This window comes from Gadus morhua, chromosome 9, assembly GCF_902167405.1.
Source record: "Gadus morhua chromosome 9, gadMor3.0, whole genome shotgun sequence".
Classification (NCBI taxonomy): Eukaryota; Metazoa; Chordata; class Actinopteri; order Gadiformes; family Gadidae; genus Gadus; species Gadus morhua.
The window spans coordinates 14,247,415-14,265,266 of NC_044056.1; the positions used below are offsets into that span (position 1 = coordinate 14,247,415).

The 17,852-nt window shown below is 45.6% G+C and overlaps 1 protein-coding gene across 1 annotated transcript in view; it reads left to right on the forward strand.

Annotated features, from left to right (window-relative positions):
- LOC115551429 (metabotropic glutamate receptor 8) overlaps positions 1-12,683 on the forward strand; it is a 96,174-nt gene extending 83,491 nt beyond the window's left edge. The window contains exons 8-11 of the mRNA XM_030367149.1: positions 5,223-5,362; positions 5,846-6,781; positions 11,598-11,844; positions 12,613-12,683. Of these exons, the coding sequence (XP_030223009.1) occupies positions 5,223-5,362; positions 5,846-6,781; positions 11,598-11,844; positions 12,613-12,662 (1,373 nt within the window). The 3' untranslated portion in view covers positions 12,663-12,683. The remainder of the gene's footprint in view (positions 1-5,222; positions 5,363-5,845; positions 6,782-11,597; positions 11,845-12,612) is intronic.
- The last annotated feature ends 5,169 nt before the right edge of the window (positions 12,684-17,852 follow it).

The following is a 17,852-nucleotide window of genomic DNA, read 5'->3' on the forward strand; positions in this document are numbered from 1 at the left end:
CTGTCCCAGTTTGGAGGAATATTTAACACTTGGTTACTCAGTACTCTATCGGCGTACACGAAAATGAAAGTGGTTTCATTGTTGAGATGATTATGTTGTGAGTATCGTGTCTGCTCCCCCGTCCCTGTTCAGCAGAACAATTAGAACAGAGGGTGCTGAGAGTGCATTAGACAAATACCATTCATCTGTCTTGGTTTCCTAGCTGTTCAAAGTTATGGTTCATTTGATTTGTAACGCAGAAGTGTTCCTTCAAAACACATCTATAATGGAGAACAGATACACATGGATACCTAACCAAACAGCTGATCTACTCCCCCTCCTCTCTCTTCTGCCATTCCTTTCATTTAGAACCAGCCCTCCTCTCGTCTTTTCTGGTTTGCTTTCCCGTCTTCTCTCATCCCCTCTCCCCCTCTCCCCCTATCCCCTCTCATCTTTTCCCCTTTTCTCCTCTCTTCCCCGATCCTCTCTCGTCTCTCCCCCTCACCGCTTGTCCCTTCCCCTCTTCTCTCTCCCCCTCTTCTCCCCTTCCCCCTTTCTCCTCTCGCCCTCTCCCCCTCCCCCTTCTCTTTCTCTCATTACTTCTTGTCTCCCTCCTCTTCCTCTACGAGTAGAGAAAGCTGATTTGAATAATCCCCTTATCTTGTTCACTGTCATCGGTTTAGGAAGAGAGGGCGAGAAAGATAGACATACAGAGAGAGAGAGTGGGCGTGAGAGAGAGAGAGAGAGAGAGAGAGAGAGAGAGAGAGAGAGAGAGAGAGAGAGAGAGAGAGAGAGAGAGAGAGAGAGAGAGAGAGAGAGAGAGAGAGAGAGAGAGAGAGAGAGAGAGAGAGAGAGAGAGAGAGAGAGAGAGGATAAAGCATGTGGTGGATGTATGTTTTTCTCTTCAGATCTCTGTACCTGGAAGGGATTCGTTTAGCTGCCAGAGCCAGGGAGCGTGTGAAGAGAAGCAGAAAACATTGAATTAGTGGAGGAGGTGGGAACCAAAGGCTGTTAATTGTCATGGCCGATGTAAACCCAGCACAGCCCACCTTATAACCCATGTCCCTAATGGGGGGGGCTGCTGTGTATGCGGGGCGAGAGTTTGTGTGTGCAAATGTGTGTCCATGATTGCGTCCTTTTTCCAATGTGTGTGTGTTCATATGGGTGTGAGTCTGGGTGCTTATCTGCATTCATGAGGATGATCTGTTTTGGGTCATGAGTGTATGTGTGTGCATTCATGCTTTCATCCAACATAGTGCATGTGTTTGTGGTACTGACCATGCACCCTATGCTTGGTTGAGCCTGTTAAACGGGATTTTCAAGGCATTCATCAAACATAAACACAGTTAGCCCTATAACCACTCGGTCTCTGCTCCCGGCTCTGTGCGTTTGAGCGCACGCGCTTGTGTGTGTGTGTGTGTGTGTGTGTGTGTGTGTGTGTGTGTGTGTGTGTGTGTGTGTGTGTGTGTGTGTGTGTGTGTGTGTGTGTGTGTGTGTGTGTGTGTGCGTGCGTGCGTGCGTGCGTGCGTGCGTGCGTGCGTCTGTGGGTGTGTGGGAGCCATCATCCTGAATTTGAAACACAGTGAATCAGACGTCCACTGTCGGCACACACAGCGCCTTTACTGTGCGCCTGTTAGCCCAGGGCGCATTGCTAACGTAAGCGCGCTAGCCCCCCCGCGCCCTCATCGCGCCATGCATGCATGTATTTATAGCAGCGTTTGTGCTAATGTTAGCGGTGGCTAGGATAAGCCCATCTGTAAGGGGTCTTTGTATCGAGCCTTGTGTGAATGTGATTAGCAATGCGTGGGTGGGCGAGGCATCATGGAGATTGTTTTTGATGAGTTGAGACAAGGACCGATGAATCATGTTGTTGATGTTTCAGTGGGAGAAAGTTTGGGCTTGGGACTGAATTTGCCCTGAATCCTTGGGTAAATCCCTGCTGCTCGCCGCGATACGGGAGAGTGTATAGGGCTGAGAATATATGAATACATAAAGACATGTGTTTCAAAACACTGCAAAGACAAGGATGACGTGGTCTTTGGTACACAGATATCTGTTATAACAAAAACAAGGAGGATGAAGTCACCTGTGCGTATGAATACACAATTAAACGACGCGAAGAATAATACGAAACAAAGATGATAATGATAATGAGGTCATTGATCATGACCTTAACATGTGAGGAAATCCCCTACCTTGAACATAGGTAAAACTAAATAAAAGCTTTTAAGAAATGTGCAGCCCTATTGTTGTTACTGAAATTAATAATTTGTGATTTAATTGGAGTAACCCTATCCAAAAGGACATGAAGCATCTGTGAATGGATTACATGACAAGGTATCGTTAAAGTCAGACACCTCAACACAATAACATACCATAATATAGACGCAAATTCAATTCTATTCAATTCACAAATCATAATTACATGATTACATTTCATGGAAACTGTTTTTTTTTCCACCTCTTTGGTCAAAGGGGAATTGGAATTGTTCCAGTATTATGGAAATTGGACCAATTTCCAAAACAGTTGTCCCACAAGCCCAAAATCCAGTTGAAAGGCAAAAATTCTGATGTTTCCAATTAAAAAAAAAGGGGGTGATATTTGGGAAAATACTACCTTCTTCTGTGTTGATCAGATTAATTATATGCAGTTAGACCTGTCAATTAAGTTATTGAAAAGATTTTGTTAAACATTGCGGAGCAAACAAAAAGTACATGAAGTGCAGGACAAAACAGCAGTTTTGAGCTCAGAGCCGAGAGCTCCTGGGATCTGAGCAATTAAGAAAGAAACTGCAAAAAATACCCAAAACCCAGGCAACATAATACCCGGTCTAGCAGGTGTCCCAGTGAGTCTGAGAGGTTAAAGACACTATAGCTACCTCTGATGAAGGTGACAGTGATGATGTGGGCACCCTGGCAGAGCTCACAGACGATGAGTACTACTGCTACTGTCTAAATTAATGTTCTGTCGCCCAGCAGCGTTTCACCTAACGTGACGCACCGTATTGCATGGTTCATCTTGCTCCAGAATGCTTGTGTGGAGACTACGGAATGGGTAATGGACTGCAGTTATATAGCGCTTCTCTATCCAGTGGCCACGCTTTACAATATTGCCTAACAATCACCTATCATGGACACATTCACACACCGACGGCAGTGTCCGCCATGCAAGGCGACAGCCAGCTTGTCGGGAGCAGTAAGGGTGAGGTGCCTCGCTCATGGACACTCAGCCGGGGATCGAACAAGCAACCTCCCGGTTACCAGCCAACCCGCCCTACCTCCTGAGCCACGTGTGAGACACGTGAGTTCAAACCCTGAACATTTCACCCCGGTGGTCGAACACCCTAACCACGAGGCTATCGAACCTTCGTACCAAACAGTGGCAGGGTTTAATGAGGACCCCTGTATGTGTCCCTCCTTCGTCTCATCACAATCTCAATCAGTGCATGAGGACCTCCCAACCTGACGCAACATCGCTCGCTACTGTAAGCACTGACAGCTGGCTGGAAGCAGCTGGAGGCATGACCAAGATGGGGCTGGAAACAGGAAATTATGGCGGCGGACATATTGTCAGCTGCAGGGCCTGGATGCTCTGCCAATACAGGAAATGAGGGTAGGGATTTGCGCAGGTTCAGGTCGGTTAGGAACAAAGCAGCTCCTCCGTGTAATTTCTTCAGCACCTCCATTGAGATGACGAGCCAAGCGGTGTGTGTTTGTGTGTGTGTGTGCGAGGGCGGGGAGAGGGGGGGGGGGGGGGGGGGGAGCAGGGAGCGTTAATATTTCGGAGTGCACCGCGTTATTGTGGTTATATCTACAAACCAGCCTTGTGAGGAAATAATGGAGATCGGCTTTCTGTTCTGACAGGCAGCGAGCATGTAACCAGATTATGAATCTGAATATTGCTCTTGCGTTCTTTCCAACAAAAAAAAAAGTGCATTATTTTTCTCCAGTGTTCTCAACTTTTGGGTGGAAACGGGTCCATCTGCTTGGATCTTTCCAATTTCCTCAAAGGCTTCAGATGGAGACACCCGCTCCGGATCTGTGGGAAAGTTAATTGAACACTAAACACAGGTTAGCATAGGGGCCAGCCCCAGGGTCAGAGGAAATAAGGGAAGCCCAAAGCACGCTTCATTTCCTTTATCGGCAACGGCTTAACACAGATAGACGCTAACATAACATAACCATGGATGCCCATATATATTCATATAAATGCATGTCTTTCTATAAATGTGCTGTGTGTTTGTTTGTGTAATGAATGCTATGGTCTTTCTGATCCATTCTCTTTGTTATGGTGACCTGTAGGGTTTTCTTGGTTTTCTTGATCTTGACCTTAAACCAACTCCATCTCTTGAGCTCTCAATTCTCTCGCGCTTACATTTGTCATTTTGCCTCCAGCACAATATGATCAAAAGGCAGCAGGAACCTTTCAACCCCAGACACGGCCCTTATCTTGCAACACTCTGGGAACACACACACACACAGACATATAAAAAATATATAATATATATATATATATATATATTAGAGCTGTCAAGCGATAAAAATATTTAATCGTGATTAATCGCATTAATGTCATAGTTAACTCTAATTAATCGCGATTAATCACAAATTATTTTTCTATGCTAAATATCCCTTGATTTTTTTGTCCCATAATTCTTCTCATTTTAATTCTCTTATCAACATGGTGAAGTGCATCGGCTTGCCTTGTGCAAATGATTTTTATTGATAACAACATTGGCATATACACTGAGCAAAACAGGACGATACAAAAAAAGAGCCTATAGTGCAATTAAACGACTGCTTTGAACAAATGTCATTTGAACATAGCAGTCAGGCTACTGCTTCTTTGTTTGGAGCCAAAGAAAAAAAAAAAAAAATTTTTTTTTTTTTTTTTTTTATAAAATAATTGCGTTAATCGCGCGCTAAAAAAATTAACGCCGGTAAATTTGGTTTGCGTTAACGCTGTTAATAACGCGTTTAACTGACAGCTCTAATATATATATATATATATATATATATATATTCTACTGTTCTTGACAAAGAATCATAACTGTTGGGGTTTCCTAGGAGATCGGGGATGTGAGTGTGATGGTTTCCATAAAGATATATCCGTGGGACTCTGCCCTGTATCCTCATTCTGTTGTTATACTGGCAGCTGTTAGCATACTGCTTCTGTTCCTATCGCCTACGTCACAATAACCCCTGCCTGGACAACACCTGATCTGTGCTTCCTGTTTCAACAGGAAGTGCCGGGACACCTGTCACTTTCAACGAGAACGGTGACGCCCCCGGACGTTATGACATCTTCCAATACCAGATCAATAACCAATCGACAACAGAGTACAAGGTGATCGGTCAATGGACCAACCAGCTGCATCTCAACGTAAGTGCCGCACAACTCCATAGCATATCCAACACACATCAAAGATAGTATAGTGATGTGTGATATAGACGTGTTACACATCCTTAAACTGTGTTACACATAATTTGTGACTCATAAAAGTGTATCTTATCTGTTAATGTGTTGCATAGTATAAAGATGTGAATCTATACCTTCCGTAAACTATACCTGTCTTAAGGGCTGATTATGGTTCCACGTCGATGCAACGCAATGGGGTTTACAGCCCCATTACGTCCATGCGGACCCTCCTTGCGTAAATTGGAACCTTGCGTCGAGGCGATGCAGCAGCAAGGGCTGTGATTGGTCCGCTAACTAAAACCTGACGCAGAACCAAAACAGGATCACGACTGCGTTGAAGCGTCTGCCTGGTCCTTGCGCTGAGTCGACGTGGAACCATAATCAGCCCTTAAGTGTGTGTAGTACAGCACAAGTACCCGAGCTGACCGCTGTCGCCCTCCTCCCCAGATGGAGGCGCTGCAGTGGGCCAGCGGTGACTGGTCGCTGCCCGGCTCGGTGTGCAGCCTGCCCTGCCGGACCGGCGAGAGGAAGAAGGTGGTGAAGGGCGCCCCATGCTGCTGGCACTGCGAGCGCTGCGAGGGCTACCACTTCCAGGCCAGCCAGTTCACCTGCGAGCTGTGCTCCTACGAGCAGCGGCCGGACCACAACCGCACGGGCTGCCAGCCCATCCCCATCATCAAGCTGGAGTGGAGCTCCCCCTGGGCCGTGGTGCCCGTCTTCATCTCCGTCCTGGGCATCATCGCCACCACCTTCGTCATCCTCACCTTCGTGCGCCACAACGACACGCCCATCGTGCGGGCGGCGGGCCGCGAGATGAGCTATGTGCTGCTGACGGGCATCTTCCTGTGCTACGTCATCACCTTTCCCATGATCGCCGCGCCCGACGTGGTGGTGTGCTCCTTCCGCCGCATCTTCCTGGGCCTGGGCATGTGCTTCAGCAACGCGGCGCTGCTCACCAAGACCAACCGCATCCACCGCATCTTCGAGCAGGGCAAGAAGGCGGTGACGGCGCCGCGCTTCATCTCGCCCACCTCCCAGCTCTTCATCACCTTCTTCCTCATCTCCCTGCAGCTGCTGGGCGTGCTCATCTGGTTCGCGGCCGACCCGCCCCACACCTTCGTGGACTTTGGGGAGCAGCGCACGCAGGACCCCGAGAGGGCGCGCGGCGTGCTCAAGTGCGACATCTCGGACCTGTCGCTGATCTGCTCGCTGGGCTACTCCATCCTGCTGATGGTCACGTGCACCGTGTACGCCATCAAGACGCGCGGCGTGCCCGAGACCTTCAACGAGGCCAAGCCCATCGGCTTCACCATGTACACCACCTGCATCATCTGGCTGGCCTTCATCCCCATCTTCTTCGGGACGGCGCAGTCGGCGGAGAGGGTGAGTACCGTGGAGTTCGGGTTGACCATCGGGAGGGATTTGTGTTTGAGTGATGCAACAGGGAAGATGAGGCATATGGGATGCAGCAGTGGAGTAGTATACGCGTTTTAAATTCAACACCATAGTCAGTTTATGACATATACGCAAAACAGAACATCTCAGCAGTGGCTTTTTTGAAGGGAGGGGCGGGGGTTCTTCTGTATGTCTTGAGCAATTGCGCAAGTTCACCCGTTCATACAGAATGGGTGAACGGGTGAACTCAAGATTTTGCATGATTCATCTGAACAAGAGACACACTGACTGTGACACTGGATGGGCGCATCTCTTGTGCAAGGATGGTGTAGGGGCGACTGCACTGTGATTGCCTGAAAGCGTTCATGCGAAACCATTTCAGCTCTAAGAAGAGGGTATAGAAAGGATATATTGAAAGGAGATGCTTTTCAACACACACACACATATGCGTATGTGCGTTTGCATGTGCGTGACTATAACCAGGCTGTATGTCCCAGGTAAAGTCACACCACAGTGAACATTGCTTAAATTGTGTTCATGTTGGACGGTAGTAGATCATACGGTTTAGCATTACGACCACAGCAGAGCTTTGAACTTCTCTTTGAAAAGGGAACGGTGTGTGTGCGTGTGTGTGTGTGTGTGTGTGTGTGTGTGTGTGTGTGTGTGTGTGTGTGTGTGTGTGTGTGTGTGTGTGTGTGTGTGTGTGTGTGTGTGTGTGTGTGTGTGTGTGTGTGTGTGTGTGAGTGAGTGGGTTCTTCTCTCTGCCTGTCAGTGTGTATGTGTGCGCTCTTTTGAAATGTTCAGCATGGCAGAAATCCCTCAACCGTACCAATGATTTGAGTGACATTGAATAATGATGTACCACGTTACACGATAGCAGCGATTGGTCACATCAGTCTGGTATCAAAGCCACTGGAATAAAGTCGGTGGGAGCTGGATCTTTGTATTCATTATCGCCACGCTTTAATATCCTCCCCATGAACCCTCTCTGGTTCGTAAGAAGAGATTGAGCATTGCTTTGGAGCCATAGATCAGCCTCCACAATTCAGGCTGCTACCAAGGAGATGGAAAGTTGATGCAGCGAGGTCAAATAGCCAGCCTGTAAGCAGAATAAATTCGTAAGCAAACCAATCTTTTGTAGCGTGATTCAGTGGCTTAAAGGTATAATGTGAGGCATTCCACATTCAAATATCTAAAAACGACTGGACCTTTGTTATTTATGTGTTATTAAATAACTGTTATTTATTATTGAACAAGGTCCAAACCCAGAGAAATCCATCGTTTTATTCAAGGTAATTACGGTGACATTTGGTAAGATTGCATATCCCCTGGACCCTCTATAACTCCCGGGTAAAAATGTGAAAATAGTAATGAAGTAGAGATCTAATTATTGATCTAATATTTAATTATTGATCAAGTTCACTACATTGTGCTACCATGAAAAGCGGCTCATGCCAGCCACCAAGCTAATGTAGGGTTGTCCACACATTTCCTAGACTTTAATTTTAAATGTATGTATTTATTTATTTTCCCGAGACTATGACCCCATCCTTAATCGATAGTTTTTCTCAAACATTGACTATTTGTTTTCCATTGTGGCCTTCCATTGTATTGCTGCGTCCAACACATTGATTCGTCTTAACAACACGTTGTCAAAGGAGCGTTAGTGAACATCCCCTCTTCTCTGTGCACACTCTGAATCAAAGCCCGATGAAGCGGGGAGGAAGGATTGTCATTGGCTCTTCCCCACAGAGAAGATGGCTTTCCGTTTTCATGAATAGAATCAGTCCGGAATTAACCAATCAGTATAAGGAATTCAAGAAATACCACAAAACGTACCCCTGTATTCATTTCGCAGGCACTTTTTTGTGTGAAAATGCGAGATACTCAATGGATTAAAGCAAGTTTAGTCCATTGGGAACATTGTGATCCAGCTCTGGTTTGATTGCGTTTTGGTAAGGATATTGTTCAGGGCAGGGTACTTGCTGTTTAGATACCGGTCAGTGTAATGCTCATCTTTAGGAGGCTGGATGTGGGTGTTAGGTGTGACAAGCCACTTATCGGGCCCAAATTAATTGATGACCCTGGACCAAACGCTGTTATCGTAGGCAGCGCAGCCTGGCGCTGTGACCCTGTGGTGAAGCAATAACATGAATCCTCCAACCTCTGCTGGATCTCCATGTGCAGCATTGCCTCGGTTTAATTACGTTTGAGGCAGTGTGTCTTGTGTTTAATCTTAAAAGGGATTGTTACCATTAATTTAGGCATAGAAATGGGTTTAAGTATAAGGAATGTTGTTGATTACACCTTTTTTTCTAATCTCTATAAACACCTAAATAATTTAAACCAGGCTGTGGGTTTAAACTAGTTGCACCTGTAAGGAAAGGTTTAAGCAAGTTTATCAATTATTCAGTGACCTACTTACTGATTGGGATTAACATTTTCCAGAAGATCTGGAATATCTACCCATTGTATTGGATTGAATATTGTAAACATATTAAGTCAAAGGAATTGGAGCCTGGATAAAAACACTAGAAGGATGAGAAAGAATGGCCTTGAGGGATTTAGCCGATGGGCAATGCAATTAGTGTGCGTGTTCATACTCGCATTCATTTGTGTGATCATGCGCGTGCGAGAAGATAGGCCAATGTTATCTCTGACCGCCACAACAAGCCATAATACCTTTATCACAGGTGTATCTCATGCCGTTAACAATGGGCCTTGGCATGCCTACGGACACCTAATTAGTTTTATTAGCTACACCTGTTTTCACCTCTTCCACCTCTGATAAAAGGCCTCTTCCTGCAAGGAATGAACAGCAGTCCACAGCCGTGACCCCTGATTATTAGCCGTCGCCGTATCGTCCTCCTCTGAGATGAATGTGGTCCACGTGTTTCGTGTTCCCTTTGACATCCCTTTCTGTCTCTGTCTTTGTCCCATGACTTCAGCGGGCAGCCATGTGACAGAGACACCCCCCTAGGCCACTTAAGAGTCCCCTAATGAGACCACCAAGACCAACAACCCCACTAACTAAATAGACCATTAAGACCGCTAAAGACCGCTAAAGCAGAAGCGCTGCTCGGGTTAGTGGCACACAGAGGCAGTGGGCTAAGGAGCCAATCACGGCTCTCGGAGCACTCTAATAATACTACAGTAAAACGGTCATAACAGAGATAATATGGCTATTATAATTAATATAAGTAAGAAATAGCGGATACTGTGGTCATTAAACTGTTCAGGGTTTTAATAGTATAGTATAAGCAGTAATATTTTATGTTATTAACATGGTCCAGTTGTTGTGTGAGCAACTTCCTGGTTCTCACAAGAGCAGGGAGCAGAATATCAAAAGGCTGATTTATTATGCAGGGGAGCAAAGAGACACTCTCTCTATCTCTCACTATTGCTCTCTCTCTTTCTCCTGCTCCTGCTCTCTCTCTCTCTCTCTCTCTCTCTCTCTCTCTCTCTCTCTCTCTCTCTCTCTCTCTCTCTCTCTCTCTCTCTCTCTCTCTCTCTCTCTCTCTCTCTCTCTCTCTCTCTCCCTTACTGTAAATGTCAGGGAGTCCGCTCTCTGTGTGAGACGGGACAGGCCCTGACTCCACATCTGAAGGGAGAGGTCCTCCACCTCCTCATGGGGCACCTCTATCCCCACCTCCAGTAGTAGCGTAGTCCACTACAGACCACCACACAGTACCCCACACTCTACAGTAGACTCCCGGAGTTGGCAGGCAGGTGCAGGATAGTTCTCATACAGCATCATAGGCTTAACCCGTGTTAAGACCCGTGGTGCGGAAGCTGAGATAAGCCTTTTTTTCTCCATGTTTTCATCGGGCTTCTGACCTGATCCCCTCCCCCCACTATGTTGATCTGGGAGTCTGCAGTTCACCAGCCCTGTGCCCGATGTCCTGCCTTAACTGCGGGGTGTGTGCGTGGGCCTTTTCCCATTCCCGAGGCTCCTCTCTGCCTTCCGAGCAAAGTCTGGGTGTGAGGCTGGCGACTGGCCCACAGCTGCTCTGCATGGGGCCCCCAGGGGGCCGAGCGGCGTCTGTTGCTGAGTTGTAAAGGGGGGCAGGACTCTGTGGGTGCTGAGCGGGCCCCCCTGCTGTCTTGGCTCGGAGCTGGGTGTTGCCCGCCGCTGATGGTTCTCACTTCCACAGGCGCTAAGTGACCAGCCATGAGAACTCTCTTTAATAGTCTAGCACTTTTAATTCCTTTAATCCTTTTTTGGTTTATTGGCTCTTTAGCAACAGTTTTATTGGCTAAATACATATTTTGTGAACATATTTGGTTGTAATGTCACGAGTCCAACTCCTATTGAATTTATTTATCTCCTCCTCTCTTCCTCGCCCTATCTCGTTCTTCCTTTAATGCAGCTGTGTATTATTTTCTTAATCCTATTATACTTTTGTTTTGATCTCCCTCTCCCTCTTTTCCTTGTCATCAGTTCGCTTTCTTATTCTCTTTATCTGCCTCTCTCATTCTCTCTTTATCTACCACTCAACTACTTGGTCTCGCCCTCTCTCTCTCTCTCTCTCTCTCTCTCTCTCTCTCTCTCTCTCGGTCTCTCTCTCTCTCTCACTCGGTCTCTCTCGGTCTCTCGATCTCTCGCTCTCTCGATCTCTCGCTCTCTCGGTCTCTCGGTCTCTCTCTCTCTCTCTCTCTCCCCCGATAAATCAACAAAAACAAATCAACAATTGGCTCAGTTTGAGGCAGCATAAAGTGAAAGTGAAACCTCCTCCATACCTTGTACCGTGCGGAGCGACCCGCTGTGCAGTAGACGTGCTACAGCCTGCCTCTCCCTCCCCAGATGTACATCCAGACGGCCACCCTGACCGTGTCCCTCAGCCTGAGTGCGTCCGTCTCCCTGGGAATGCTGTACATGCCCAAGGTGTACACCATCCTCCTCCACCCGGAGCTCAACGTGCCCAAGCGCAAGCGCAGCTTCAAGGCCATCGTCACCGTGGCAACCATGACCAGCAAGCTGTCGCAGCTCGCCGCCGAGAGGCCCAACGGGGAGGTGAAGACGGAGCTCTGTGAGGGGGTGGAGCCGACAGGTGAGGCTCGCACGCACGCACGCACGCACGCACGCACGCACGCACGCACACACACACACACACACACACACACACACACAGCTTTGTGAGGGGGTTGAGCATACAGGTGACACACACATACTGTACGTGGACACACACAAATATTGATACATACACACACACACACACACATACTCACATACACATATACATTCTCTCTCAAACAAACACACACACAGATTTGTGTGATGTTATGAGCCAAACGAGGAGGAACACATGCACGGACACATATATACAGACACATAATGACACACACACACACACACACACACACACACTGATATACAACAGATGGATATCATACACCGGTCTTAGAATTTTTTTATTATTTGATATATTTAGTTTACCTAACAGGGTAGTCTGTAACTGAAGATGCTAGCTAACAGAAAGATGTGTTTGGGTTGTGCACTGAGCGGGGGCTTAGACTCCTACTGGTAGGGAATCAGATAATGCCACACTTTCTCAGTATCCACATCTAATTCAAACTTCAAAGCCACTTCCAGTCTCATGAGCAAATGCGCAGGACTTAAAGGCGTTGCTTTCATTTTTGGGTTACTTCATCAAAACAGCTAACACTAAACACAAATCTGCCTCCAGCTTAGTTACCCACCTTAGACATGATAATATTTCCTTTTCATCTCCCCAAATGCACTGCTGAATCAGAGCAACCATGATGGATATGCAGGAACCCAGGGAATTGGGATTTCACTGTGTCTTTCTCTTCTCCAGTGTCGTCCACCAAAACAACATACGTCAGCTACACAAACCACGCCATCTGAAGAGCAGCAGGGGGGGGGGGGGGGGGGGGGGGGGGGGGGGGGCGGTGCAAAGGAACAAGATGATCCCGGGCCTTTTGGCGGGAGGGTTCTGGGAGCGGTAGTGTGATATAAAGAGAGCTCTCAGCACTACAGAGGAATGGGGAGCGGATGTACCCCTGGTGTACTGTACAGTCTTTGCACACAGGAATCGTTGGTTTTACCACTAAGAGACGTCCGAACAGGACACCTGAACAGTTTCTAAAGCCAAACCATCTGCAATCTGGGAGACAGGCAAGGTGACCACAGAAGAAATTACGGAAATCAGAACATTGCATCTTAAGGAAATGCAATAGGGGAAAAAATTGTTCTGAGGGGCAACATTTTGTGTTGATATTCTAAATGTGCGTAAAATTGTGAAAATGTCCTGTTTGTGTCTCCTGTTGTCTGTCTGTGGACCTGCATCCTGATATGAATCCGTTTTTTTTGTGCTGGCTAATTGGGTCGTTTTACTGAAAGGGCGCTAACTGAGTTATGGCTAACTGAACAGCAGTTAACTTAACAATGGATAACTGGATAAAAGCTAACTCGATATCAGCTAACTGAAAGGTAGGTCGTCAAAAGGTAGCTGACAGAAGTATGGCTAACTGGATAGCAGCTAATTGAGTGGTAGCTAACTGAACAATAGCTAAATGACCAGAAGCCCACCGAAACGATAGCCAACAGAGCGATATGAAAGGTAGCCTTTGGTTGTGAAATGTGTAAATGCCATTGTTAAAGCATGCTAATTTTATACAAAGTTCTATTTATAATAAAGGAATGTTTCACACGTGTGCAGCATGATTGAATAACTGATGACGTCAGAGGCAAGAGATTCACAAAGCCATAAACCACACACGTTCTATATTTGTAATAAGCTGATTTAAATCATCTACAAACTACAGAATATGCGGTTAAAACAAACTAACATTGACCTACACCAGCATTTTCCTCTGTGGAGGGGAATTTACAAGGTTGCATATTGATGGTTATGGGCATGCTGAGTCGAATTAAAATGTAGAGAAGCTGCTATTTTCATCAGTCTATTATAATTTATTATCCCTGGATATTATTTTTTAATACTACTAAATTTAACACTCTTCAAAAATGTGATCAAAAGTTACACAGTGCATTGAGTTGGAGAACTGGGAAAGAAAACTTTTGGCTGGGCTTTCAAGCAGAATGTTTTTCATCAGTTGAAATGTGGAACCGTAGGTATGAATAATTATATTTATAGCTTTGGAGCAGATACAGGCTGTAGCCTCCAGATTTTAGTCTATTGGTGCAGAATCTCTGACCCCCCCCCCCCCTCCCTCCCTCCCCCCCATAAAATATTTTTATATTAACATTTTAGTATAGTCATAGATATTAAAAACGGAACACAATGTGATATATAGATCTATAGATGCACCATTTTTGAGAACCAGGATCTACTTACGAAGGGCAAAGCAAATGACGTGCTCCCACCCAAAGTCTTCCTATGCAGCTTCATCCTCCAATTCAACAAAAGGTCAGTCCCCTGGAAGGAGCGGCCAAGCTAAAGAGATATCAGGAGAAAACGACCATTGATACACAAAGCGCCAGCTCCCTTCCAGGGCAGCTTGTTGTGGTATTGATTCTTTATATACAATTATTGATTCTTTGCATAAAGTGTGCAGGTGCCACATCAAGGGAGGAGGCACACCTCAGCGCAATCGTCCTGCGCTTTATCGTGTGTCTTAATAACAAAGGCGGAAAAACTGGTCAAGGAAATCAATATGGGCCAGTGGAGCTGCAGGGCTGGGATCGATAAAAAGAGCAAGTGAGAACGGCTCATGCATGTGATGAATGTTTCCGCATGCTCTGCTGGACACCAGACGGTGGTCCGACAGCCGAGACCACCGGCTGTGTTGCGGCTGTGCTTCAAGCTCAGCAGTTTAAGGAACACACGAACAATCACACAACCGATGCCCAATGCACCTCTGTTTTAGAGGATTCCACAGGCACCAGTGTCCTCCTGCTGAAGAAACGGCCCAAACGGTGGCCTCTTCCAACAGTGCTTGTCCAAGAAAGTTCCATTAGCTGGCGGAGGAAGTTGCTTAATGATCGTCTCTGTAGCCTAAGCCACTTCTAATGAGGAGGGAATGTAACAGGACTGTACCGTACCTCTTTCATTCCCTCCCCCCTAGAGGCTGCCTAATGATGCCGCATTACATGTTCCTTCATAGTGAGAAGTATTGGATTTCATCTAAAATAAGGGTTTGGGTTATCTTATTGCTCTCTCTCTCTCTCTCTCTCTCTCTCTCTCTCTCTCTCTCTCTCTCTCTCTCTCTCTCTCTCTCTCTCTCTCTCTCTCTCTCTCTCTCTCTCTCTCTCTCTCATATGGATCAGAGAATCCTCAGATACCGGCAGGAATCGACTGCATGTCCGATAGTGCTGCTGCTTAAAATCTCTGTCTAAACACCTTGCTTTCCTTCATAGCCAACTGATTTAATGTGTTTTGAATAGTACTGTGTAGTGGCTAGCATAGTCAGCTACAAAAAGTAATGGGTTCAATTCCCAATATTCTCAGCCTGTCCTTCCTGTTCCTTAATTGCTCTCAGTAGCTGTAGAAAAAAGCCACTTCTAAATGATGTGATATAGAATAGTTAATATCCAAATTCTGCTATTGTTGTTGTTTAATGTATCTGCTCTGTGCTCTGCTCAAACTAAACCTCCAGTGCCTGTAGACTAGTGTATATACACACACAGGTCAATGGGGAATGTGAAGTGATCTGTAAACATTCACAATATCGCTCAATACGTGGTGACGTCAACTTTACACTCCCTATAAAGGTCAAACAGTATGTGTTACCTTTGTGTTAAGTCAGGTGTATCCACTGTTTGGCTGTTGGGTCTGACCTGGGTCAGGGTTAAAGGTCAGTGGGCCTATACCTGCAGTGGTTTACATTTGAACAAAGGGTTAGGTACGTTTTATCTAATCCATGTTTTGAACAACACCAATTACCCTATAGCCCAAATATGAAGTTGAGTACATTGCATCAGAAATGGTACTGCTAATAAATTAAGTTAATCTTAGATCCTTCCTGTGCATCATATAATATCAGTTTGTTGGGGTTGTTTGGTTGTAACAATTTCAGTAAATCCCTCTTCGTTGGTTTCCTTCTCGTTGGTTAATTGGTTATGTGTCATGTTGATGGTTTGGGCGGCTGGCAGCAGATGCATTAAGAGCGGGAAGACCAGTTGCCACCTCAGCAGTGTCCTGTTTGTCGTAGCATAGGTTGTAGTTGTGTTATTAGTGTGTTATTACTAGTAATGATTAATGTCATATCCATTAAATCTGCTTTTTGTGCTTATTCAAGATCTTGGATGCTGAGGTGGAAGTGGATAATTTCATGATTTGGCTGTTACCCCTTGGCCCAAGTGTAACCCATCCTTAAAATGTGTGATCAGGAGTTTATTGGATTCTAAATGGAGCAGAAGTACTTAAAATCATGTTTAACTTTGTTCCCTTGCTGTCACAACACCGATAGAAGCTAATCCTGCTAGCAGCATGCCCAAAGAGGCTATACTGCACCACCAGCCTAATTGGCTCTTTGATAGACACAGAACAAAGTTTCACTGACAGAGCAGTTTCTCTGATCTGTTCGGCAAATTTTAGAGTTTACATGTTTCTAATTGGCAAGCCCACATCCAGCAGGGTTACATTGAAGGCCAGAGATCTTTTCTCTATGCGTCCTTCCATCCATCTTTCTACTTGTACCATCCCTCTTGAATCAGGTCAATATGTTATAAGATTTCATGATTTCAGCGCCATATTCAGACCTCAACTTGCAAAGAGGCCAGGTTTGGGTTGAGGTAAAGCCTCAAGCAGGATTCAGGAGAGGTGGAGGTTCTGGTGAAGAGGGTTGAGGGTGGTGTATTTGATAGTGGTTGTGGTGGTGCAGGAGGTGATGGTGAAGAGAGTTTGGTGTGTTGGTTAGCTGTAGGAGGTGGGGGAGCAGATGCAGTGGGTTTGGGGATGGTGGTTATTGTAGATGTGGAGGCACTTGTGGTGGTGGTGGTGGTGGTGGAGGATGTGTTAGCACATGCTGGGGGTTACCAGCATGTCTGATGCTGTGAAAGATATGATGGCGGATGTCCCAGCTGGCCTGCAGAAGATCAGATGTACTGTATTTGCTGTGTGTGGTGAAACTGGGTCACAATAAAGATGTGCACGATTTTGAGCCTGTTTGAGTGTGCATTTGCATGTAGGTCAACAGTGTGTGTGTGTGTGTGTGTGTGTGTGTGTGTGTGTGTGTGTGTGTGTGTGTGTGTGTGTGTGTGTGTGTGTGTGTGTGTGTGTGTGTGTGTGTGTGTGTGTGTGTGTGCGTGCATGCGTGTACATTTGTGTACATTTGTGTGTTTCATATCTGTACCTCAAGACTATGTAGGACATGTGGGAGTGAATTGTTTGTCTGTATTTGTTAATCACCCATACCAAATGTCCATTCACTGAAAATGACCAGTCCACGGGTTTCCGTCTCAAACTCTAGAGGGCGCTGAGAACAGTCCAAAAGTAACATCCTTGCTTTTTAGGTTTAATGATCATGAAAAGATTAAAAGTGTATTCCTTCCACTGAATCATGTCGCAGGTCCGAGAACAACAGTATAATTCTCATTTTATTTCAGATGAACTTGTCAGACATCTGTATTTTCCTGACTTGAAAAAACCTTTGAAGCCTTTTCTCTTCTCTCCGACACTGTTTAAAAGACAGCTGACAGTATACTTTAAAACCAAAGAGACTGTCAAATTGTTTACCCCTTCAATCTCTTGTCTTCAGATTGTATAATTCTTGATTAAATGTTGGAGAGATCAGAGAGTGTAAACAGAGTTATTAGACATAAGAGAGTATTAAGGGTGCTATTAAAAATATTAGAACTCAAAGAGTATTACGGGTGTTATTAAAAAATATAAGAGATCGAAGGGTATCAAGGGTTTTATTAAACATTTAAGAGACTGGAGAGCATTGAGGGTGTTTTTAAACATTTATGAGATCAGAATAGTAAGGGGTTTATTATCAGATATCAGGAAGGGGGTAGAATTGATCCTTTCAAAAAATAAATCAACCAATACATTTTTAACTAGACCTGACACTTTCTATTGTTCAAAAGCACCTGACACCCAGCCTTGTTAAACTGTAAAACCATCGGCAG